General features: G+C 39.1%; 1 protein-coding gene across 1 annotated transcript in view; it reads right to left on the bottom strand.

Moving 5' to 3' along the window:
• Window positions 1-6,707: 6,707 nt before the first annotated feature.
• ZNF567 (zinc finger protein 567) overlaps window positions 6,708-27,443 on the bottom strand; it is a 22,813-nt gene continuing 2,077 nt past the window's right edge. Inside the window, exons 4-8 of the mRNA XM_049902175.1 lie at window positions 25,735-25,808; window positions 19,094-19,242; window positions 13,316-13,442; window positions 12,964-13,050; window positions 6,708-9,211 (exon numbers count right to left, since the gene is read on the bottom strand). Of these exons, the coding sequence (XP_049758132.1) occupies window positions 7,488-9,211; window positions 12,964-13,050; window positions 13,316-13,442; window positions 19,094-19,141 (1,986 nt within the window). The 5' untranslated portion in view covers window positions 19,142-19,242; window positions 25,735-25,808 and the 3' untranslated portion in view covers window positions 6,708-7,487. The remainder of the gene's footprint in view (window positions 9,212-12,963; window positions 13,051-13,315; window positions 13,443-19,093; window positions 19,243-25,734; window positions 25,809-27,443) is intronic.

Here is a 27,443-nt window from a genome sequence, read left to right on the forward strand (position 1 = left end):
ACTGACATCACAGAAGAAAAAAATCATCTAACTTGAAGATAGGATGCTAGGAATTATTCCATTTGAAGCATACATAGAGAAATGAAGAGAGTCTAAATGACATGTGAAAAAATATCATGTAGTCTAACATATCTGTCAGTCCGTGAAGCTGGACTATATGAAGAAGAATGGGGCATCAGGATTGGAGAAGGATTCATTAACAACCTGAGTTATGCAGATTTCACAACCTTGCTTGCAGAAAGTGAAGAGGACTTGAAGCACTTACTGATGAATATCAAAGATCACAGCCTTCAGAATGGATTACACCTCAAAGAAAACAGAAATCCTCACAACTGGACCAATAAGCCACATGATAAATGGAGAAAAGATGGACGTTGTCAAGGATTTCATTTTACTTGGATTCACAATCAACACCTGTGGAAGCAGCAGTCAAGAAATGAGAAGCATTGCACTGGGCTAATCTGCTGCACAGGCCTTTTTTAAAGTGTCGTAAAGCAAAGATCTTATCTTGAAGACTAAGGTGCACCTGACCCAAGCCATGGTATTTTCAGTCACATCATATACATGTGAAAGCTGGACAATGAATAAGGAAGACTGAGGAAGAATTGATGTCTTTGAATTGTGGTGTTGGGGAAGAATATTGAGTATACCATGGACTGCCAAAAGAATGAACAAATCTGTCTTGGAAGAAGTCCAACCAGAATGCTCCTTAGAAGCAAGGATGGCAATACAGATTCTTACATACTTTGGACGTGTTTTCAGGAAGGATTAGTCCTTTGAGAAGGACATCATGCTTGGTAGAGGGTAGTGAAAAAGGAAGACCCTCAACGAGATGGATTGACACAGTGGCTGCAACAGTGGGCTCAAGCATAGTGACAGTTAAGGATGGCACAGGACCGGGAGTGTTTCATTCTCTAGTACATAGGGTCACTGTGAGTCGGAACCGACTTGATGACACCTAACAACAAAAACATACCTGTAATTAGAATCTGTCATAGTTATTTAGTGCTGCTATAACAAAAATACCACAAGTGAATGGCTTTAACAATCAGAAATTTATTCTCTCACAGTTTAGGAGGCTAGAAGTCCGAATTCAGGGCACCAGCTCTAGAGGAAGGCTTTCTCTTTCTGTCGGCTCAGGGGGAAGGTCCTTGTCATCAACCTTCCCCTGGCCTAGGATCTTCTCACCTCAGGGACCCTGAGTCCAAAGGATGCGCTCCGCACCTGGCTCTTCTTTCTTGGTGGTAATGATGTCCCTATCTCTCTACTTGTTTCTTCTCCTTTTTATCTCTTGTAAGATAAAAGGCGATGCAGGCCATACCCTAGGGAAACTCCCCTTACATCAGGAGAGTAACCTGGGTTGTAACCTGAGTAAGGAAGTTGTATCCCACCCAAATCCTCTTTAACATAACCTAACCTTGCCTCATTAACCACACGCAGAGATTAGGAATCATGGGAATCAATACTGGGGATCATGGCCTAGCTAAGTGGACACATAGTTTTGGGGGACACAATTCAATCCATGATGTTCCACCCCCTGTTCCCCCCAAATTCATGTCCTTGCTCCATGTAAAACACTTTTATCCCATCATATCATTCCAAAAGTCTTAAATAATCCAAGTCCAAGTTCCATCCTGGGGCAAAATTCTTCATCTGTGAACCTGTGAAATCTAGAATACAAATAATCTGCTTCCTAAGTACAATGGTGAAACAGGCACAAAGTAGACAGTTCCATTACAAATGGGTGAAATTGGAGGGAAAGAGATTATGGGCACCAAGCAAGTAAAAAATCCAGCAAAACAATTTACATTAACCCTCAGGGCGTGGAAATAATCCCCTGTTCTCTGAGACCATCTAGGCAGTGGCCCTGCCTTCCAGACTCTGGGTGTTGGCCATGCTCTGGGGATTTTGGGTGGAGGCCCCTCAGCCCTGGGCTTTAGCTCCACCTTCCAGGTCCACTGGAATGGCAACTCTGCTCCCTCAGCTTTGGATGGCCCCATTCTCCTAGTCCATCTGAATGGCGACCTCACCCCCTTGGCCCTGGCAGGCCTCATTTTTCTACCCCTTGGGCATGGCAGCCCCGCCCCCTCAGCTTTGGGCAGTGGATCCAGCACCATCCTGCTGATACTCATGAAAAGCAGCCCTACATGCTGGAACCACGTTGTTGAAGATCTGACTCTTTGAACCCTAGGAGGCTGTGGCCACACCCTTTGAGATCCAGCAGGCCATAGTTCACCCTTTGAGACCCCAGAGGTTGTGGTCCTACCCCTTGAGACTGAGGCAACTCTGCTTCCTGTGCTCCTTGTCTCTTCAGCTTCTGCTTCCTTGTTCCTTGGTCTCTCAGCCCTTCTGGTGTTATGGCCCTGCTCTGCCTCTGCTTTGCTTGGTAAGTGTTACAAAGCTCTTTAGCTCTAATGATAAGTGCCTGTAGGCACCCCACTCTGCCAAGAAGCATCCTGTACAAAGGCACTGAGCTCTCTTGCTCCATGGGTTGGCTCCTGAGCTGTCTCGCGCTGGTCTTCTGGTTCTGCCACTGCCATTTTCTACTGCTGCTGGCCATCTGGACCATCTTTGGTGTTACAGTTATCCTCACTTCCTTCTGAGCCCTTACCAGGATTGCCTTTGATGTCCATAATTCCACCAACAGTCTCTTTAAGGCAATCTATGCTCTTACTATTAGGCACCTTCAAACTCTTCCAGTCTCTGCCCATTCAGTTTCGAAACTGCTTTCTTATTTTAGGTGTCTGTTAGGGCAGCACCCCACTCATGGTATCAAATGTCTGTCTTAGTTATCTAATGCTGTTGTAACAGAAATACCTCAAGTGGATAGCTTTAATAAACAAAAATATACTCTTTCACAGTTTAGGAGGCTAGAAGTCTGAATTCAGGGCACCAGCTCCAGGGGAAGGCTTTCTCCGTCAGCTCTGGCAGAGGGTCCTTCTCATCAATCTTCCCCTGATCTAGGAGCTTCTCAGCACAGGGACCCCGGGTACAAAGGATACGCTCTGCTCTTGGCTCTTTCTTGGTGGTAATGAAGTCTCTATCTCTCTGCTCACTTTTCTCCTTTTATCTCTTGTAAGATAAAAGGTGATGCAGGCCACACCCCAGGGAGACTCCCCTTAGATCAGGGATGCAAATTGAGTAAGGATGTTGCATCCCATCCAAATCTTCATTAACGTGACCTAATCTGCATGATTAACATAACGGACAATACACTCCCAAATGGGACCATAATGACAGACAATAGAGGCTGGGGTTGACAACATCACAAAATGGAGGATAATCATCACAGAATGGAGGACAACCACACAATACTGGGAGTCATGGCCTAGCCAAATTAACAGATATTTTTGAGGGACACAATTCAATCCATGACAGAAGCCTAGTAGGAAAGAGAATGGTGCAGAGTATCGGCCATATTTCCAAACTTGATGCACACATACATGCACACACAGATTCAGGGATCCTGCACATCAGCAAACCTCAAGCATAAAAAACGTAAAGAAATCATGCAAGGCACAGTAGTTGTCAAACTACTGAAAACAAAAGATAGAGAAAAATCTTGTAAGTAGACAGGTGAGAAAAAGACATGACGTAAAGGAGAAAAATGTTAAGAAATGTGACTTTTTATCAGAAACAATGGGGCCAAAAACAAGAGAAAAACACCTTCATGTGTTGAAAGATAAAAAAATCCTGTCAACCTAAAATTTTATAGTGAGCAAAAAATATGATTCAAAAAATACATTTTCAAATAAACAGAGTCTTAGAGAATTACTCGCCAGCAGACCAACAAGAACTACTAAAAAGAATTCTTCAGGCTGAAGATAAATGATACCAGGTGGAAATTTGTATCTACGGGAAGAAAAAATAGCAATAGAATCTAAAGGAATATACTTTTTTCACTATGTTCTGTAAAGACAATTGACTGTTTAACAAATAACAAAATATATGCCATCAGACACACACACACACAGAGTGGAATTATACTGTTGTATAGAGTCACTATGAGTCAGAATCGACTCGACAGCAGTAGGTTTGGTTTTTTGGTTTTATCATCACATATTTGTGAATTAGTATAATTGTGAACCATGAAAATAAAGGAGGCATATTTTTAGTCCCTAGAGCAACCACTGAAAACATAAAACAAAGAAATATAGCTAATAAGCCATCAGTGGAGATAAAACACTTAAGTCCTATGCAGAATTACTTGTCTTGAATCTGCTCCTCTGGAGACTTGCTAGTTGGCCCAATAGAGGGCATGACAGAAGGAGGAGAGAGGGGACAAGTACGAACAGCAAGATGTTAGATTTAAACACAACCATAGATGGTCATTTATGGAAGTGATATTAAACCATATGTGGATTTAATTTTAAACAGAAGATTTGAAAATCAGAAAAAATTGGAAAACATCTCATCTGCAAGTTTCGGCTTTAGCAGTTACTTAAAGTAAGGTAACTTTATGGCCAAACAGTTGTATAATGCCTTTTCAGTGCTTCTTTCCCTGTCAGCCAATTCTGACAAAACATCTGTCAAATTCCAGAGATTTGCATGAGAACAGCTTACTACCCAAACCCACTGCCATCCAGTCGATTCCGACTCATAGCAACTCTATAGGACAGAGTAGAACTGCCCCATTGAGTTTCCAAGGAGTGCCTGGCAGATTCGAACTGCTGACCTTTTTGTTAGCAGCCGTAGCATTTAACCACTATGCCACCAGGGTTTCCCTATCAGCTCACTACAGGCCTTGAGAAATAAGATGAATATTATGAAGTGTAGACTACAGGGTTAGGATTTTTATTTTCCCCTAGAATACCAAAAGAGTCTGAGAGTGGCCTCCTTTTTTGAATTTCCATTGCAACATGCAAAAATGCACAGAAGCAGTATTTCTTCTAATAGCACCCCTTTCACCCCCTCTAAATTATATATATTAAGGTAGTTATAACTATGAGAATAGGAGATTACAACTTGGAGACATCTTGAGAAATAACTGTTACTGGGAGGATAAATATGGGGATATCCAATTATACAAATATTTTAATGATTTGTTTATATAACCTGATATACTGGGAGCTCCTTTAGAAAAGCCTTAATAGGAAAGTCTTAATCATCTTTGGGTAGTAACTATGTTTAGTTTTTCCACTTAAAAAACTATGAGTACACCACACTTTCTAGTTCCTCTTACTGAAGACCTATCAAACCTGAGTGCAAGCCCCATGTACAAAAATAAAATGGGACTATGGATACATTGGAGCCCTGGTGGCACAGTGGTTAAGAGCTCAGCTGCTCATCAAAAGGTCAGCAGTTCATATCCACCAGCTGCTCCTTGGAAACCGTATGAGGCAGTTCTACTGTGTCCTATAGGGTTGCTATGAGTCAGAATTGATTTGACAACAGGTTTTTTTTTTTAATGGATACATTGTAAACAAAATGACAATCAGTAAATCAGGAGGCAGGAAGGCTCACATAAGGATGCCACAGATATATTTTGTGGCAGCCAGTGAAATGTCTGGGGAAGCAGAAACAAGAGCGAATAGAATGCCCATGAGAAAGTGACTTGCATATTCCCAACATTTTTAGTTGGTCTAAAACAAATTTATTTAAACCATGCAGTACCCATTGAGACTGCACATGCAAGAAAATGAGGTAGGCTTGCATCCTTGATCGCGAGTGCAATTCTTTGGTTATTCACCCTTTACCTGAAAATATAGATCTTCCAAACAAAATAACAGAATCTCTACGTTTTCTCAGGAGTTCATATAGATCCTACAATCTAAACCATTTGTTCTGGTTATTTTAATTTGTCCACTGCCTGCATTCTAAAAAAAACTCTAAGCATAAATACTGATTATTAAAGATAAACTTTAAAGTTCCGTCCAGACAAAGCATCATATATTTTGCCCTATGCCCCTTTCAGGTATAAATTTTGTGTCATGTATGTTTCTCAGCATCCACCAATTTCTTTTGGCTGACATTATCTGCCACCCCAGTGCTTTCAAGCTTGTTTGCATTTACTATAAATTGGTAAACTCTTTCCCCAGAGGGCCTGTTTAATATTTTCAATGTCATATACTTGTACCATGAACTGTTTTTCCTGTTTACTAAGATTTGGCTTATATCCATTTAATTAAAAAAAAGAAAAAGCTTATTTCTGTTGAATTTCATTATACATAAAGCTTTTATATATGTAGTGAATGTTGGTTATGAATAATCTTCCCCAAGAAGTATATTCAGCAACACTGTTCAAATTCCTCAAAGAAAAGATGCTATAGAACTTACTGCCTTAGCAGATTTCCAGTTTTCAAGAATCACAATCTCCCCAATAATTTTTCTTTTAGGATTTTCAGAGACCCATATTTTCTGTGGTGATCAAGGTATACAAGGTATTTTATATAGAAAATATTTCTTATACTTTTGTGACTCCTATATCTTTGAGCTTTACCCACCTATTTCCCTTTTTAACCTCCCTTTCTCTAGTATGAATTCTTTGATGTTGCACAAGGTGTACGCTATGACAAAAAGTACCACTATAATCATGACAACTACAGGACTTCCTTCCAATACAAAATCTCTGGTGTTGTGTAACGTTTGGGCCACAGCTAAAGGACTTTCTACATTTATTATATTCATATATCCATGACTAAAGGCCTTCTCACAACTATAACATTATAAGCTTTTTCATAGGAATTCTCTAGTTTGAATGACTGCCACAGACCTTTCCATATTGGTTACATTAAGATTTGTTTCTCGCCAAAATTAGATGCTTGGCTGAAAATACTATAGCTGAAAAAACCGTACACCATCCACTTTTAGGTATAGAACCAACAGAAACACACACACACATCAGAGGACACATACAAGGGTACGTGTAGCAGTGTTTTTATTATAACACAAAAATTAAAAAAAAAATACAAATGTCCCCCAACAGAATAGTGTATTCTTAAAATGGAATAGTATACAGAATGAAAATACGCTACTGCCATATGCAGTAATGTATGAATCTTAAAAATGATGTTGAGTGAAACAAAGACACAGAAGAATTCATGATGTATGATAAAAATTAAAATATGCAAAAACTACTTTATGGTATTATAAGTCAGGGAAATGGTTATCTTTGGGGAAGTAACAACTACTTTTTATTCCAGAGTTCAATAAGAAATACAGCTTATATTTTCTTTCCCTTATGGAGACTGGTGCTTATACCTATATCTTGCCACTGCATGTATGTGTGTGTATGTATATATACATACACATGCACACACATATATGTATGTTTTAGTAAACTGATTCAGTAAAAATTTTTTTCAAATAGCTTCACTGCTGATAGAGTTCAGTAACAATAATTATACCCCTTTTGTATGCTAGTAAGCAAAACATAATTAAATTGATGAGTTATTTCACTTGTGATTAAAATTGTTAACATGTTTAAGCATTTTTTTTTTAACTAAAAAGTTTACAATGATTTGGAAAGGCTGCACAAAGAAATCACATTATTTATTGCATTCCATGTTTTCTCCCTTGTGAGTTCTCTGATGAGCCATGAGGTTTCTCTTGTAACTGAAGGATTTACCACACTCATTACAAATATACGGTTTCTCCCCTGTGTGAGTTCTTTGATGTACAATGAGATTTGTCTTCTGGCGAAAACACTTCCCACATTCATTACATTTATATGGTTTCTCCCCTGTATGAGTTCTTTGATGATGAATGAGATATGACTTCCTGCTAAAGGCTTTCCCACACTGAGAACATTCATAGGATTTCTGCCCTGTATGTATTTTCTGATGCACAGTGAGGGTTGCTTTCTGGCGAAAGGACTTTCCACATTCACTACAAATATAGGGTTTCTCCCCTGTATGAATTCTCTGATGTAGATTGAGATTTGTCTTCTGACTGAAGGATTTCCCACATTCGTTACATTCGAATGGTTTTTCTCCCGTGTGAGTTCTGTGATGATCAATGAGGTATGACTTCATTCTAAAGGCCTTCCCACAGTGAGGACATTCATAGGATTTTTCCCCTGTATGTGTTCTCTGATGTGCTACTAGGGTTGTTTTCTGGCGGAAGGACTTCCCACATTCATTACAAATATAGGGTTTCTCCTCATTATGAGTTTTCTCATGAAGAGCAAGGGTCGTCTTCTGGGAGAAAGACTTCCCACATTCATTACAAATATAAGGCTTCTCCCCTGTATGAGTTCTTTGGTGTACAGTAAGGTTTGCCTTCTGATGGAAAGACTTCCCACATTCTTTACAAATATAGGGTTTCTCCCCTGTATGAATTCTCTGGTGTAAAGAGAGAGTTGTCTTCTGGCGGAAGGACTTCCCACATTCATTGCATTCATATGGTTTCTCTCCCGTGTGAGTTCTCTGATGACGAATGAGGTGTGACTTCAACCTGAAGGCATTCCTACATTCTGAACATTCGTATGATTTCTCCCCTGTATGTGTTCTTTGATGATCAGTGAGGGCTGTCTTTAGGCGGAAGGACTTACCACATTCATTACAAACAAAGGGTTTCTCTCCGGTGTGAGTTCTCTGATGATCAATGAGATATGACTTTCTTCTAAATGCATTTCCACAATGATGACATTGGTAGGGTTTTTCCTCTGTGTGAATTCCCTGATGCAGAATCAATACTGACTTCCTGCAGAAGGATTTCCCACATTCGGTGCACATGTGTTTTTTTTCAATATTGGTTGCTCGTCTCCTTTTACTGTATTCAGATGGGTTTGCCCCTCTGTAAGCTCCATTATGTGTAATTAAGCCTCCCTTTTTAAGGAAAAATTTCTCACGTTCATTATATACAGGTGGCTGTGCTGGAGTTTCCATCTTCTGATACTGAATAAGCACTTCATTATGACTGACAGCTTTCCCACTTTGATTATGGGATTTGACTCCAGGGTGAGCTGTCTCTTGCTTAGTATTGAGGAATGATTTCCCATATCCATTACATTCACCAAGTCTCTTTTTTGCAGGGCTTAGATTATTGATGATTAATTCTGAAACATTTTTAAAAATTGTTCCATGAGTACCATACTCAGAAGGTAGATTTTTTGAATTAACAGAGTTTTTGCCTAGAGTAAATGTCTTTTTGTATATATTACCTTTCTCCTTAATCAGTTTTTTGTGGTTGATGAATACAACTGATCTAGAATATTTATCTTGGTGTTCCTTTGATTTCATTAAGAAGTCTTCAGCTTTCCAGCTTTCTTCTAGAAAACAATACAATTAATAACAATTTGTGAATCTTCACACATGTACTATGGAAAGGAATTGTACTAGGGCTGAGTGGTTTCAGGCCTAGCATATGGGCCAAAAAGGACCCAGGACAAATTACCCCCTGGCTGGGAAAAACCACAAAACATAAACAAGAACCCTGCTTCATTGTGAAAAAGGATGAAAAAATAAGCAATGAATACTAGTACCTTTTGCACCAGAACTTCATAAAGTGAAATGAACACAAGAAGCAGCGAGCAGAACACTAAGAATGGTAATGGAGGGGTTGTTGCTTGGATAGGTGGATTCAGAGGCAATGACCTGAGCCTACCAAGGACACTATAAACTATAAGTAGGATGACCAAGAAAAGTTTGTTCAGAGAATATATGAGAAGATGGATTACTTTTAGAGGGCAAAGATCAGACCATATCCTTTGATATACTCATCCCCCGATTACTGTGATAAAATGCTTCCAGTTGGCTTTCTTCCTCTCTCTTCAATGGCAAATTAATTTTTTTCCAGCATCAATTTTCTAGTGTTCAGAAAATAATCCTATAGTCTAGGCTCAAGTCTTCCGTATAGCTGGAAATCATTTTCTCTTGTAAGGGGAAAACATTCCCAACAAGAACTTTAAAATATTCACTGCTGTATTCAGATAGCTGTTACCATCAATTAACTCTTTCAGAATTATTCAATAATGAAACTCCTGACCATCAATTCTAACTATTCCTCTTTTCAATTTGCTTAGTTGGTTTTCCAGGTTTAGGGAAAGACTGGTTAAAGTCTTTCCCAATGCAGTAACATTCCTTAACTCCAGCTTTTCACATGGGGAACCACAGGGTGGATTAATTCATTAAACTTAACTTGTATTTTTCTTATGAATTTATAGCTATACTTTACTTTTGTTATACTGCTAACAGCCACATCTAGTGAACAATGTTAAAAATGGGCTCAGAAATCATCTATTTCTTCTTTGAGTCTATTACCTCTAGTACGAACATATGAGGGATCTTCTGTAAACAAAATTTTACATCACCTAGATTCACTTTTTATATTCACACACGTTTTCAGACTTGTCTACTTACTTATCTGATAAGTCCCACCCATAAACAAATAACATGTGCTTCAGTGAGACCTAGTATTTATTGGTACATAAATACCTTACTCCTTCTTAATCACAAGCCTCTGGTTATGTTCTTTTAGTCAGTTAGCTTGCCTTTAGTCTTATTTCTACTCATGTTTAGAGACCCTCAAGAAACTGCTACTGTTTCATGATTTCAAAAACTCTTCACCACTTCCCCAACACTATTTTCTTAAAAATAATTATGCTCTGAAAAATACATTTTAACAATTCTGTTAACCTTCTACTGAATCAAATATTCCATAAAAGCACAGATTTTGATAATCTATGTTCATAGAAAGGAGCATTTTATTGGCTGTCTCCACTGAAGCCTTCTGAGTTTATATCAACACTGTATATCTTAGGGTCACTATGAATTGGAATCCATACATGTAGGCTTTGTCATCCCATTTGTTTTTTTTATTGTGTTGTGTTCTCCTTTCCAGATACTATATATCTTTTAAGTCTCAAGATTTTTTTCTTCATGAGTTATTCCATATCACATTCACTTTTCCTTTTTCTGAGTTCCAGTACTAATTACTATGACACACACACACAACAACACGTTTTTTTTTTTCCTACGGCAACAGCATTTTTTTTTTTTTTGGTATATCTTAGGTAGGTGGTTATTTGGCAGAACAGCCATTTCAATCAGCATCTATAAGGACAATGCCAGAGCAGGTATACTTAAAAGGAACTTCTCAGTACATGCTTTCTGAATGGATGAGGAAGGTATCAACTGACATAGCTCCAGGGACAATTAATGAAGTAACTACTAAATATCTAACATGCTTCACATTAAAGAAAATTCAGAGGGTCATATCTATGGAGGAAAGAAACCTTAAGCAAAAATCATGTGCAATTAAGTATCAAATTACATGATTATATCCAAGAGTTTTGTGTGTGTGTCATAGTAATTAGTACTGGAATTCAGAAAAAGGAAAAGTGAATGTGATATGGAATAACTCATGAAGAAAAAAATCTTGAGACTTAAAAGATATATAGTATCTGGAAAGGAGAACACAACACAATAAAAAACAGATGGGATGACAAAGCCTATATGTATGGAAAACATTTAGGAGACTAGGTCATAAGTCAAGAGTTTTCAGCAAGAAAGAGAAGTAACACTGGAAAGACCAGATGAGGCCTTAGTGTGGCAACCTTTGAAAGAAATTAATAAATAATGACCAATAAGAGGGAGCAAGTATTTGAAAAATGACTAAGATGCAGTTTCAGTACCTTGTCAGGAAAGTAACGATATAAATTGAAAGATTTCACATAAAAATTAAGGCAAAGACAAACAATAATTACAGTAATTGAGGCATGAAATAAGATAGTTGTCATTTTCTATGATGTCTGACAAATGACAACATGAGAGAATGTAGATAATACAAATTATGAAGACATCAAAAAGAAAGGATGACAGAGACAGAAAAATAAACCTGACATCATGGTGGGGAAAAACAATATAGAAACAGATAATGGGGAAGAATTTTAGAGGTGGGAAAGTTAGTGATTTTCATATCTGATACACTGTAACAAAACAGGTGATCATCAGAGCGTAGTATTCCTGAAGGACTAGAGTGGATGAAACAAGGAGCTTAAGTCCTGAGAATGGATGAGATTATTATAATTTGAGGGAGTTAATAAAGACAGATTCCTTTAGGGATCTGAGACTGAGAGTCCAGTGAAACAATATGCATTTATTAAAAAAAAAAAAAAACTCCATGACTCTTCTGTGCCAGGCATTACTCTAGACAATATGGCCACAGTGGTGAAGAAAACAGATCAAGTCATAAATAAGCATTCAGGGGAAGAGAATGAGAATGAGTTAATTTTATCAAAACCAAGGGTGATGAGCAGCACTATAAAATGAAAACCACAGAGGTTTTCTGAAGAAAATTATGACTCTGAAATTTTCAACCTGGGGTGAGGGAAGTGGGTTTTAAAATTAACACCTAAATTGTGGTGAAAATGAGAACTGAGAGTACAGAAAACAAATTGGCATTAAGAAGAAAAATATGAGGCAAGCATTTTCTCTTTTTTTAAAGACAGATTTAAAAATGCCTAAAAAGAAATCTGCCACAATGGCTACAAGACAGGAGACTGAGAATGTGAAAAAGAGACAAAAATCAAGAAAAAAGATCTAAAAGAAGGAAGGCTTATAGTAAATTTTGGGTAAGACTGAAATAAAGGAGCCCTGGTGGTGCAATGGTTAAGCACTTGGCTGCTAACTGAAAAGTTGGTGGTTTAAACCCACCCAGCAGCTCTGCAGAAGAAAAGACCTGGTGATCTGCTTCCATAAAGATTACAGCCAAGGAAACCCTATGGGACAGTCCTGCCATGTCACATGGGTCACCATGAACCAGAATCGATTCGATGGCACTCAACAGCAAAAACAAGAGTGGAGTGTCCCTGATAACGTCAACAAGACTAGGAAAGAATGTATTTGAGGACGGTGATATCTCAAAGTATGGTGTTCAGTGTTTGAGGCATGAGGTCACTTCGAAGATTAGGAGCCTTTAAAAGGACACTCCTACAACATTTTCAAGGTGCCACCCACAACCAGACCACTTCTACGATGTAATTGCCACTAGATTGCATCTGCCTGGGACTCAGAAACTCACCTAAGTAGGTATGACCCGCAAATGATGTCCACGGCTCTTCTCCTCGCTCCAACTTGAGGATCACATCGGGCTTGGTCATGTGACACCCTGATAAGGAAAAATAAGACTAAGCTCAAGTTGTTGGGCTTCAACACCTTTGAAGATGCCTAAGATGCAGTTTCAGTGCTGAGAAAATTACAGTATTCATTTGGGGATCAGCAAGCTTAGCACTCTGCACCAGCCAGGTGATACCACCATCAAATTTTTTGCTAACTGAAAGTTAGTTCATCATCCTTTAGCCCTGGAATTCAGGGTTACACACTCTGAAATTAAATGCGTGTCACTTAAAGTTTCAAGCAAGAGTGTTCCTTACCCACAGAGACAAGGTGGCAATAGTTTTCCAACATCACGTCCATGTACAGAGTCTTCTGAGCAGGATCCAGGTGTTGCCACTCCTCCCGGGTGAAGTTTACAGTCACGTCTTTGAATGACACTGATCCCTGTAATGGATTGGAACGGTGACCCTGTTCCTTTGTAGCATCCATATGCAAATGTAAAGGAAGGCTATCATTTCATTGTTTTGTGGTTTATAGTGTAGAGAAAAGATAAAAAATCAAGGTAGAAATACCTACCACTGCATTTATTTAGTAACTCATTCTAAAAGTATTTACTGTAAGGTCACTTTGGGCCTAATAACTGTTTGAGTTTACTGGAGAGCCAGAACACTGTCCATGCTCATCAGAAGCTATGGTTTCAGAGACATGTTAACACATATCTGCAAGAAGGTGCTACAGATCAGTGATAGAAGTACTAGGTTAGTAGGCACCACAAGGTGAGAATAACTTCTTAGGCTTCACTTAGGAGGTAAATGTTTTTTCCCTTTAACATGGATGTGTTATGCAGGAAGAATATGGTTTCAAAAATGCATGAAGGCTCTTCAGAAAGTTCAACACCGAATTACCATATGACCCAGCAGTCCCACTCCTAGGTATATAACCAAAGGACTTGAAAGCAGAAACGCAGACATACCCGTACACCACCGTTTACTGCAGCGCCATTCGCAATAGGTGTAACAACCTAAGCGCCCACCGATACCGTATATACAGACAGCGGAGTATTACTCAGCTGTAAAGAGAAATGAACCTCTGATACATGCTATGACACAGATGAAACTTGACAACATGACGCTGAATGAAATACCACCACGAGCTGCTGTTGAGTCGATTCGGACTCATGGCAACCCCATACATGTCAGAGTAGAACTGTGCTCCACAGGGTTTTCAATGGCTGGTTTTTTGGAAGTAGGTTGCCAGGCCTTTCATCCAAGGCATCTCTGGGTGGACTTGAAACTTCAGCCTTTCAGTTGGCAACCAAGTGCATTAACTGCACCACCCAGGGACACCTGAGTGAAGGAAATCAGACACAGAAGGACAAATATTGCATGATCTCACTTATAGGCAAATGTAGAGAGACCAAAGTTTAACAGTGGTTCCCAGGGACAGACCAAACCAAAACCCACTGCCATCGAGTCTATTCCGACTCATAGTGACCCTATAGGGCAGAGCAGAACTGCTCCCATAGGGTTTCCAAGGAGCGCCTGGTAGATTTGAACTGCTGACCTTTTGGTTAGCAGCCGCAGCAGTTAACCACTACACCACCAGGGTTTCCCCCAGGGATGGAAGGGAGGGGGAAAGGGAGTTACTGCTTAAGGGGCACCGAGTTTCTGTGAAGGATGATGAAAAATTTGAAAACAGTGGTGATGGTTGCACAAAATGATGAATGTAATTAATGACACTGAATTATAAACATAAAAAATGTTGAAATGGCAAATTTTCATGTATATATCATTTTTTTTAATGCTAAGGGTTTTTTTGTTTTTTTTTAATTGTACTTTAGATGAAAGTTTACAGAACAAACCAACTTCTCACTAAACAATTAGTACACACATTGTTTTGTGACACTGGCTACCAATCCCACGATATTCAACAGTTTCCCTTCTCGACGCTGGGTTCCCAATCACCAGCTTTCCTGTCCCCTCCTGCCTTTTCATCCTTGCCTCTGGGCTGGTGTGCCCATTTAGTCTCGTTTTGTTTTATGACCCGTCTAATCTTTGGGATCGACTTGACGGCACTGGGTGTGGGTTCTAATCTTTGGCTGAAGGGTGAACCTCAGGAGTGACTTCATTCCTGAGCTAAAAGGGTGTGTGGGGACCATACTCTTGGGGTTTCTCCAGTCTCTATCAGGTCAGTAAGTCTGATCTTTTTGTTATACATTTTCTACTGCAGTAAAAAAATGCATAGAGGAACATAATAGAGGGTATTTAAGAAAAGCTCACAGCAAACTCAATGGTGACAAACTGAAATTTTTCCTCCTAAGATCAGCAACAAGACAAGCATGTCAGCTTTCACCACTATTATTCAATATTGTATTGGAAGTTCTAGCCAAAGGAATGAGGCAAGAAAAAGAAATAAAAGGCAACCAAATTAGAGAGGAAGAAGTAATACTATATTCACAGATGACATGATCCTATATATAGAAATCTCAAAGAATACACCAGAAAGCTACTAGAGGTAATAGGTGTAGTCAGCAAAATTGCAGGATACAAGGTCAATGCACAAAAAATCTTTTGTGTTTCTATCAACCAGTATAAATAATCTGAAAAGGAAATTAACAAAACAATTCTATTTATGATGGTATCTAGAGAACAAAATCACCAGGAATAAATTTAACCAAGAAGATGAAAGACTTATACACTTAACTACAAAACACTGCTAAAAAAAATTAAAGAAGGCCTAAGTAAACAGAAAGACATCCTCTGTTCTTGGATCAGAAGGCTTAGTATCATTAAGATGTTAAAACTACCCAAAGTGATCTACAGATTCAATGCAATCTTCATCAGAATCCCACCCGCCTTTTTTGCAGAAATGGAAAAGCCAATCCTCAAATTCATATAGAATTGCAAGGGACCCCAAATGGTCAAAACAATCCTGAAAAAGAACAAAGCTGGAGGACTGACACTTTCTGATTTCAATGCTTACTACAGAACTTCAGTAATCAAAACAATGTGGTACCGACATCAGGACAGACATGTAAGTCAACAGAATAGAGCTGAGAGCCCAAAAATAAATCCATAAACCTATGGCTAACTGAGTTTCAACTAAGGTGCCAAGTCTACTCAATGGGGGAAGAACAGTCTCTTTAACAAATTGTGCTGGGACAATGAAGCTGGGTCCTAACTTCTCACCATACACAAAAATTAATACAACATGGATCACACTCTTTACTTGCTCAAGGCGGTAGAGGACAGAATTTAAGGCCAGCAGGGCAGCTTGAAATTTAGGGAGACATCTGGAATTGAGAGGACTGCAGAGAGAATGAAACCAAAATATGAGTATAAACCATACCCCCCACCGGCTGATAGTTAAATTATGCATGTCTGTGGAAACTACAGGAGGCTTAGCAAAAAGCAGAAAGAAACCAGAGAGGACTCTTTCCTTGAAAAACAGAACTGCACCTAGTAAGATTTCTGAGCCTTCTGCTTTTTTTGACTGAGGGCATTCCACAGCCTTTTCACAGCTCAAGCAGAAGAAAAGTGAAGTCTTCCTGGATTGAGGTGTCAGAGCTTGGGGCTGACAAAACAGCTGGAAAGGCGTGAACCCCTGGAAGCAAGAGAATTGCAGAAAGGAAGCCCTCATATCTAAGTATACACTTACTAAATCCTTGACTGAAACTAAGTTATAGGAACACAAGGGAGAATGCATCCCTCCTACCAGGGGACCAGGTCAAAAGCGTCAGCTGGAAGCCTGAAGAACCAGGGGAAGTATCAGCTGCTTTACACAGAGGGGAGAGACAGAGCTTGACGTTTTATCCCAACTTAATTGGAAGTTTAATCGCCTGCTAGAACAAAAACCCAGTAATCCTCAGAAAAACGTAACAGACACAACAGAATTCAGTCACGATAACACATTAAAGGTCCAGGTGGCACAGGCATTTCACCCTTGACTACTAACCTAAAGGTTTGCTGTTCGAACCGATCCAATGACGGGTAAAAGGCATTTGGCTTCCATATAGATTACAGCCAAGAAAACCCTATGGAACAGTTCTACCGTGTAACGCATGGGGTTGCCATGAGTCAAAATCAACTTGATGGGAAGTAGGTTTATATATATGTATGTGTGTGTGTGTATATATACATATATAAAAGAGCCCTGGTGGCACAGTGGTTAAAAGATACGGCTGCTAGCCAAAACGCCAGCAATTCGAATCTGTCAGCGGCTCCTTGGAAACCCTATGGGACAGTTCTACTCTGTCCCACAGGGTCACTACGAACTGGACTCAACTTAAGGGCAACAGATTTATATATATATATATTATTCATAATGCCCAATTTTCTAGAAAAAAAATTACTAGACATGCAAATAAAGCAAAACAAAAAAGGAGGGGGAATATGACCCATACTCGGGAAAAAGACAGTTATAAAAAATAATTGTAGTGGGCCCAGATGTTGGATTTAGCAGACAAAGGATGCCACAAAATAAATTTGTTTTTATTTTTTTCAGACATTTAAACTGTAAAAATCATTCTTAGCTGTAGACAAAGTAAAACTTTTTGTCTCCAAAACTTCTTTTTATTATTGTGGTAAAATATAGAAGGCATTGGTGGTTCAGGGGTAGCACTCTCACCTCCCATGCAGGAGGCCCGGGTCCAACTTCTAGCCAGTGCTCCTGCAGTGCGGCCACCGCCTGTCTGTCGGCAGAGGCCGCCATGTTGCTACAATGCTGAACGGGTTTCAGCAGAGCTTTTAGACTAAGACAGGCTAGTAAGGCCTAGCAGTGGACTTCTGAAAATCAGCCAGTGAACACTCTGAGTCACGATGGTCTGATCTGCAACCCATCACGGGGATGGTACAGCACCGGGCAGTGTTTCATTCTCTTGTGCATGGAGCCACCATGAGTTTCGAGCCAACTTAATGGCAGCTAACAACAACATACGTATAACAAAACATATGCCGTTACAACCATATTTAAGTTCACAGTTCAATGACATTAAAGACCCGTGTGACATCTGGCGTCCACCTGTATTTCCCACCTCTCAGGTTTACTGGGCAGCTACTTCCCTACTGACAGTATGTGCTGCCTGCAGGTGGGATCTGTATGGCTGTTTGAAATGGAAGCAGTGGGCGTGTGCCGCCAATTCCTGTTTTTACAGGGTATTGTAAGGGGTCATGCTTTTGGCTTTTGTACACCAAGATAAGCCTTGTGAGTATATTTCCGGGTTCCTCTGTGTTATCTGGAAGTTGTGTTTCTCATGATGATTCCACGTTCATGATAATACCTCAGGCACCTGCATGAGACACAGCGCACCTGACGTACCACCAGTCTACCCCAGGGGCCAGAGGGACATATGTGTCCCACATAATACAGGTATCAAAATCCATATTACCTACCAAAAATTCAGACACACTCAATGATTCGGCATGCATTCCATTAATGAAGAAATGTATCAACAAGAAATTAAAAGCAAAAAATAATTCAGTCACGAAAGGGTTACGATCATGTTGTGCCAACCATCACCACTATCCATTTTCAGCTGTTTTGCATTCCCCTAAACAGAAACTCAGTACCCCACAACCAATAACTCCCCATCTTCCTCTCCCCCAATCCCTGCTAACCACTAACAATTTTTGTCTATATGCATGTGTGTGTTTTAAGTCTTTTATATAAGTGGAGTCACATGGTATTTGTCCTTTGTGTCTGATTATTTCACTAAGCATGTTTTCAAGGTTTATCCACGCTGTAGCACGTATCAGAACTTTATTTCTCTTTATGGCTGTGTAATATTCCATTATATAAATATACCACATTTTGTTTATCCATTCGTCTCTTGATAAACACTTGGGTTGTTTACACCTCTTGGCTCTTGTGAATAATGCTGCAAGGTATACTGGTGTACAAGTATCTGTTTGAGTCCCTGCTCTCAAGTATTTTGGGTATGTACCGAGGAGTAGAATTACGGCATTATATGGTAACAAGTCTATGTTTACCTTTTTCAGGAACTGCCAGACTCTTAGTGGCTGTACCATTGTACATTCCCACCACCAAGAGATTAGAGTTCCTGTTGCTCTACTTCCTCGCCAACACTTGTTACTTACCTTTTTCCTGATATTGGCCATCCTAGTGGGTGCGAAGTGGTATCTCATACTGTTTTGATTTGCATTTCCCTAAGGAGCCCTGGTGGTGCAATGATTTAAGTGCTCAGCTGCACTCCGAAAGGCTGGTGATTCAAACCCACCCAGTGGCTCTGTAGGAGAAAGACCTGGTGTCATAGATAGAATTGTGTCCCCCCAAAACGTCTGTCAACTTGCCTACGCCATGATTCCCAGTATTGTGTGACTGTCCCCTATTTTATTATCTTATATGATTTTCCTAGGCATTGTAAATCCTACCTCTATGATGTTAATAAGGCAAGATTAGTGGCAGTTATGTTAATGAGGCAGGACTCAACCTACAAGATTAGGTTATGTCTTAAGTCAATCTCTTTCGTGATATAAAAGAGAGAAGCAAGCAGAGAGAGAGGGGAACCTCCTACTACTAAGAAAGAAGAGCCAGGAGCAAGCGCATCCTTTGGACCCAGGGTCCCTGCACTGAGAAGCTCCTAGATGAGGGCAGAATGACGACAAGGACCTTCCCCCAGAGATGACAGAGCTGGGACCCTGAATTTGGACTTCTAGCCTCACAGACTGTGAGAGAATAAATTTCTCTTTGGTAAAGCCATTCACTGGTGGTATTTCTGTGAGAGATAACTAAAACACCTGGTGATCTGATTCTGTAAAGACTACAGCCAAGAAAACCCTATGGGGGCAGTCCTACCTTGCCACATGGGGTCATATCCTTTGGAATCGACTCGATGGCACCCAACACCACCACAAATGACTGATGATATTGTGCATGTTTTCATGTGCTTACTGGCCAACTGTATATCTTCTTTGGAGAACTGTCTATTCAAAATTTTGCCCATTTTTTAATTGGGTTGTTTGTTTTTTTCTTGTTGAGTTCTTTATATATTCTGGATATTAAATTCTTATGAGATATATAGTTCCCAAATATTTTTGCTCATTCTGTGGGTTGTCTCTTTATGTTCTTCATAATGTCTTTTGATGCACGAAAGTTTTAAATTTTGATGAAGCTGATTTTATCTATTTCATCTTTTGCTGCTCAAGCTTTTGGTGTCATACCTAAGAATTCTTTGTCGAAAACTAGGTCTTGAAGCCTTACTGCTGTTTCCTTCCAATAAACATTTTAACGCTTTTTATTATGAACAGAGGTATCATGCATATGGCCGCAAAAATATTAAAAATGGAGGAGCAGTAAACAGAACTAAAATGCTGCAAGATTTATGTATTTTATCTTAATATTTCAGTATTAACTCCAAGTAAGTTGTGATAGATTTAACATGCTGAACTCTAATGACTAAAGACCAGATGAGTTGTGGGATGACATCAAGGACATTATACAAGAAGAAAGCAAAAAGTCTTTAAAAAAGACAGCAAAGAAAGAAAAGACCAAAATAGATGTCAGAAGAGACTCTGAAACTTGATCTTGAATGTGGAGTAGATACAGCAAACAGAATGATGAAGTAAAAGAACTGAAAAGGTTTCAAAGGGCAGCTCAAGAAGACAAAGTAAAGTATTAAAATGAAATATGCAAAAACCTGGAGTTAGAAAACCAAAAGGAAGGAAGAACATGCTTGGCATTTCTCAAGCTGAAAGAACTGGAGGGAAAAAAAAAAAAATTCAAGCCTCGAGTTGCAATACTGAAGGATTTTATGGGCAAAATACTGAACGATGCAGGATGCACCAAAAAGAAGTAGAAGGAATACATACTCACTGTACCAAAAAGAACTGGTCAACGTTCAACCATTTCAGGAGGTGGCATATGACAAAGAAACAATGGTACTGAACAAAGAAGTCTAAGCTGTACTGAAAACACTGGCGAAAAACAAGGCTCCAGGAATTGACGGAATACCAAATAAGATGTTTAAGCAAATTGATGCAACATTGGACGCACTCACTTGTCTATGCCGAGAAATTTGGAACACAGCTACCTGACCAACTGACTGGAAGAGGTCCATATTTGTGCCCATTCTAAAGAAAGTGATCCAACAGAATACAGAAACTATCAAACAATATCATTAATATCACACTCAAGTAAAATTTTGTTGAAGGTAATTCAAAAATGGTTGCAGCACTACATTGACAGGGAGCTGCCAAAAATTCAAGCTGGATTCAGAAGAAGACGTGGAATGAGGGATTATCACTGCTGGTGTCAGCTGGATCTTGGCTAAAAGCAGAGAATATCAGAAAGATGTTTATCTGTGTTTTACTGACTATTCAAATGCATTTGACTGTGTTGATCATAAAAAATTACCGGTAACATTGCAAAGAATGGGAATTCCAGAACACTTAATTGTACTCGTGCAGAACCTGCCCATAGACCAAGAGACAGTCATTTGAACAGAACAAGGGGATACTGTGCAGTTTAAAATCAGGAAAGGTATGCGTCAGGGTTGTATCCTTTTGCCATACATATTCAATCTGTATGCTGAGCAAATAATCTGTGAAGCTGGACTATATGAAGAAAGACTCGATATCAGGATTACAGGAAGACTCATTAACAACCTGCAACATGCAGATCACACAACCTTGTTTCCTGAAAGTAAGGAGGACTTGAAGCACTTACTGATGAAGATCAAAGACCATGGCCTTCAATATAGATTAAACCTTAACATAAAGAAAACAAAAGTCCTCACAACTGGACCAAAAACCAACATCATGATAAAAGAAGAAAATGCTGAAGTTGTCAAGGATTTCATTTTACTTGGATCCACAATCAACACCCATGGAAGTAGCAGTCAGGAAATCAAACAACATATTGTACCTCTTTCAAGTGTTAAAAAGCAAAGATGTCACCTTAAAGACTAAGGTGCACTTGACCGAAGCCATGGTATTTTCAATTGCCTCATATGCATGCAAAAGCTGGGCAATGGGTAAGGAAGACCAAAGAAGAACTGATGCATTTGAATTATGATGCTGGGGAAGAATATACCGTAGGCTGTGAGAAGAACGAACAAACCTGTCTTAGAAGAAGAACAGCCAGAACGCTTCTTACAAGAAAGGACTGCGAGACGTTGTCTCATGTACTTTGGACATGTTATTAGGCGGGACCAGTCCCTGGAGAAGCACATCATGCTTAGTAGAGGGAGTAGAGGGTCAGAGAAAAAGAGGAAGACCCTCAGCAAGATGGACTGACACAGGGGCTGCAACAATGGGCTCAAACATAGCAATGATCGTGAGGATGGTGCAGAACTTTGAAATACACAATAACCAAAAGAACTGAAAGGAAAAAATTATAGTTGAAGATTTCAACCTTCCTCTGTCAGACACTGCTAGAGCAAGTAGGCTGAAAATTAAGCGTATGAAGGTTTTACCAGCACAATCAACCAATCCGACCTCTCTGATGTTTAGAGAATACTCTAACAACCTAACAGGACCAGAATAAACATTCTTTTCAAGAGTATACAGAATATGCACTACCTTAAACTACACTCCGTGCCATAAAGTCCCCGTAAATTAAAAACAGTAGAAGAAATCAAAGAAACTAAAAGCTGACTTGAAACTATTGATGAAACTGATAAACCAGAGAGACAAAGGAAAAGAGAGAGACACAAATTACAAATAACAGGAGCAAAAGAGGGGGCATCACTGCAGACTGTACAGTGATCAAAAGGATAAAGTATACTCTGGACAACATTATGCCAATAAGTTTTATAACTTAGATGAAACGGAAAAATTCCTTGAAAAACACAAACTAAAAAAGTTCACTCAAAAGAAAGATAACCTGAGTAGCCCTATTTCTGCTGAACTTACCACAAAGAAAACTACAGGCTCAAATGGCTTCACTGGTGAATCCTAACATTTAAGGAGGAAATAATACCAACTCTACACAAACCTTTTCAGAAAACTAAAAGAGAGAAAATATTCCCCAACTCGTTTTATGAGGCAGTACTACCCTCACACCAAAGCCAGACAAAGACATTACAAGGAAACTACAGAACAGTATCCTTCATGGACAGACACGGGAAGCCTTAATAATATTAGCAAATTCATCAAGCAATATATAAAAAAGCAGTATGTTTTAACCAAGTGAGGTTTATCCTAGGACTACTAAGCTAGTTCAACATTTCGAAATTATTCAGCATAATTCACCGTATAGAGAACAGAGAAAAACTGTATGACGCAAAAAAGCCTCTGGTAACATTCAATACCCATTCATGATAGAAACGCCCAGTAAACTAGTAATATGGAGGAACTTCTTCAACCTACTGAAGGACATCTATGTATAACCTACGCTAATATACGCATGTGAAAGGACATCTATGTAAAACCTACAGCTGACAGACGTATGTGAAAGGACATCTATGTAAAACCTACAGCTGACAGACATATGTGAAAGGACATCTATGTAAAACCTACAGCTGACAGACGTATGTGAAAGGACATCTATGTAAAACCTACAGCTGACAGACGTATGTGAAAGGACATCTATGTAAAACCTATAGCTAATAGACTCATGTGAAAGACTGAACATTTTTCCCCTAAGATCACGAATAAAGTAAGAATGTCTGTTCTTACCATTTTTATTCAATATTATAAAGCCAGAAATAGAAACAAAAGGAATACAGATGGGAAAGCAAGAAGGAAAAGTCACTATTTGCACATGACATGGTTGTCTATGTAGAAAATCCTAAAGAACATGAAACAATTACTGGTACTAGAATAAATGAGTCTAGGAAGACTGCAGGTCAGTATAGAAAAATCTGTTACATTTTCATATAAAATAAATGAACAATGGAAAAGTGAAATAAAAATCGGTACCATTTACAATAGCATAAAAGTATGAATACCCACTGCCGTCGAGTTCATTCCAACTCATAGCGATCCTACAAGACAGGGTAGAACTGCCTCACAGTGTTTCCAAGGAGCAGCTTTTGGTGAGCAGCCTGAGCTCTTAACCACTGAGTCACCAGGACCCCAAAATCATGAATAGCTAGGGACTAATGTAGCAAAACATTTGCAAGACACAGAGATAAATGTAATAAAACACTTCCAAGACTGGTACACTGAAAATAAAACATTACTAAGAGAAATTAAAGATTAAAATAAAAGAGAACATCACATGCATGGATTGGAAAAGTCCGTATTGTTATTAATGATTACTGTTCTTAAATTTGGGAGCCCTGGTGGTGCAGTGGTTAAGAGTTCAGCTGTTGACAGAAGGTCAGCAGTTTGAATCCACCACCTGCTCCTTAGAAACCCTATGGGGCAATTATATGCTGTCCTGTAGGGTCACTATGAGTCGGAATCGACTCAACAGCAAAGGGGGTTCTTGAATTTAAACTGTTAATGGGCATTCTGATCCTTTCCTTTCCCCTAACAGGCTGTCTTACACATTCCTCTGAGGTGTTCTGGATCTAAAGCATAAGAAACACAAAGATATGTAAGCAGCACTGGTGGGAGCACTTGGAGGACCGGAAAAGAACTTTAGTGTGTTACACAGGAAGACAAGTGACCACTGTGAGAGAGGCACTCAAACAGACGGTACTGAAAGGGATGGAGGAACTATGACATGAGGAACAGGATCTGCCAGGAAATAGCTGTACAGCAGAAGAAACGATATCTAACTGGGTTACGTGCATTAACCACTGGGTAGGTGGTGGGGTCATAAGCAGATTGGAAAAAAGCAGAAAAAAGAACAGGATGGTAAAAGGACATATGAGGTGAATCGTGGACATGCGCTTGAAGTCTCTGTGGAGCACGCAGGAAGTGATATCTCATTGGAGGGTACATACAGGTTCTGACACTCCAGACAGGTTTAGGATTAAAATTATTTGGGCATCATTAGAATAATAGTGGTAGATTGTGAAGAAGGAACTGAAGACTCTAAAGAGAAGAGAACCAACAGACATAAAGTTTTCTTAAAAAAAAAAAAAGAACCGAGGCAGTGTAGTGTATTTAAAACCAAGACTACGGTATTTCAAAAGTTAGTTCAGTATAGTGATCTAAGCGTATACATTTATTTCCAAAGGTAAATTTTATATAAATTTGCATCCAAATATAAAACTAGAAGATATGTATTTCTAAAACCATCAGAATACCAGAAAGAATGCCATTGGTAGGTCACAGCTTTTTTAGGAATTGTTATTTAGCAGCTATAAGCAAACTGAAAAACCAGACAGTAAAAAGAGATTCTCAGATGCCAATCGTATCTCCAATTCTAAAAGTCTTGAAAAACAGGGCTTCTTGCCACTTATTAATACTGCAATCTATCAATTCCACCTCCATCTTGATTTACTGGAAAACTCAGGTCTGTGGACATGATTAAAGCTTTTCTAAGCACTCATCCTTTAGATAGCAAATCACTGTCTAGACAAGATAGCTTCCTTTAGTGATATATTCTCATGTAGCTTGAGGGAATGCATGCTTCTTTCAGCACGGCTTCAGGGAGAAGCCTGAGAAAGGAGATACTGAATGATATACCCACTCAGTTAAAATTAGGAGGAACATCTGGGGAAGGTACAGGCTTATCTGACTAATATGGGAAGATATAGGGGCCAGGTGCCTAAAAGGGAACCCTTCCTTAGGACAGGAAAGCAAATGCTCAAATATCCTTAAAAAAAGGGGGGGGGGGGGGGGCGGTGACTATCTTAGAAAGGAGAGAGCAAACATTACCTCACCTGAGCCATGGTTTTAAGATATGCAAGAGGTGACCAGTCCTCCTTTGGGCTTCTCTTTAGAAAAAGGGCAGTTCCTAAGAAGCAAAGACAAAAAAGAAGCCACATGAGACTACACTTGCCTCACAGGTCCCTTATGATTTATGGCTCAGTTAAAACTGCCTCCATTTCCTTTGCTTTGGCCCTTGGCCATATAAATATGGGGCGGAAAATGAGCTCGATAAAATTTCCTTTCCCCAATACCAGCTACACGCTCTTGGGGCGGCAGGATGATTTTGGGAAACCTCTCGCCTCCAACACTGCCTTTCTCACCTATGCAGCTCACTGATACTACTTTCAAACTGCTGTCCATTAAGGTTGCACCAATTTATATTATCACCATCAATATATGAGAATACCTGTCGCCCAACACCCCTGGTAAATACAGTTGTTAAAAACGTTTTTATGCTTACCCATCTATTAGGTGTAAATTATGATTCTAACTTATATTTTTCTTGCTGTGAGGAAAGTTAAGTTTTTTTTGTTTAAGAAACAGTTCTTGCCTGTGAACCATCTCCTGTAAGTCTTAGATTTTTCTCTTGGGTTATTTTTTAATTCCAGATTGGTATTTTAAAGGAAGAAAATTAATCCTTTATCTGTGGTATGAGTTACGAATAATTTTTTATAGTTTCTCATCTGACTTTGTGTTTTTTGTATGCAAAAATACACTTAAAAAAACAAAAACAAAACTATTTGGCCATCTGGTTTAGTACAACCATGTATTCAATAATCTGTATTTCCTGCACTGATCAAAACTACTATTTTTATTATATACTTTCTCTTACATCGAGCCCTGGTGGTACAGTAGTTAAGAGTTTGACTGCTAACCAAAAGGTCGGCACTTCAAATCCACTAGCCACTCCTTGGAAACCCTATGGGGCCATTCTACTCTGTCCTATAGGGTCACCATGAGTCAGAATCGACTTGACAGCAACGGGTTTGGTTTGGTTTTTCTTTTACATATTTGAGTATATCTGGACTTTATACTTGCTTCCACTGATTTTTCATTTAACTGCCAGATCATTCTATAGTAATTAGTTTTACAACATATTTTAGTATCTGATAGGGCTACTTCCCCCCTCATGATGTTTCTCTTTTAGAATTTCTGGTTTATTTTCTCATAAGGGCTTTAGAAAGCCCAAAAATTTTACTGAAATTTCAATGAAACTGTACAAAATGGTAGGGAGTTTTGACGTCTTTATCAAGCTGTATCTTCCTGTCTTTTTACTCAAGTCTTAATTTTTGGGTCCCTCAGGAACTTTTTTTTTTGCACATTATACAGTTTACTAAGTTGATGTCTTTGTATCTCATAATTTTGATGGACATTATGAATAAAATCTGTTTTCCAGAGTTTCCTGATACATATGCATGGGCACATACATGTATATGAAGCCCACTGATTTGTTCATATTGTTTCCCAACAACCCTCCTGGGTTTCTAAATTGTTATCACTGATGATTTGTATCAGTATGCTAAATTAGAAATCTTTTCTTTCAGCTTCAGCTGATATTCCAAAGATAGTGAGTGAAACAAGATTTTTCAGTGTCCCTTATACTAAAGTAACATAAAGCAGTTGACTATAAAGTTTCGCGACCATTAAACATCTTCAAGAGGTTGAACAGGCTGCGAGAGGAGAGTGTCTCTTTAAGAAAGTAAATTATTTTTAGAACATT

This window comes from Elephas maximus, chromosome 11 (genome assembly GCF_024166365.1).
Source record: "Elephas maximus indicus isolate mEleMax1 chromosome 11, mEleMax1 primary haplotype, whole genome shotgun sequence".
In the NCBI taxonomy this organism is placed as follows: domain Eukaryota; kingdom Metazoa; phylum Chordata; class Mammalia; order Proboscidea; family Elephantidae; genus Elephas; species Elephas maximus.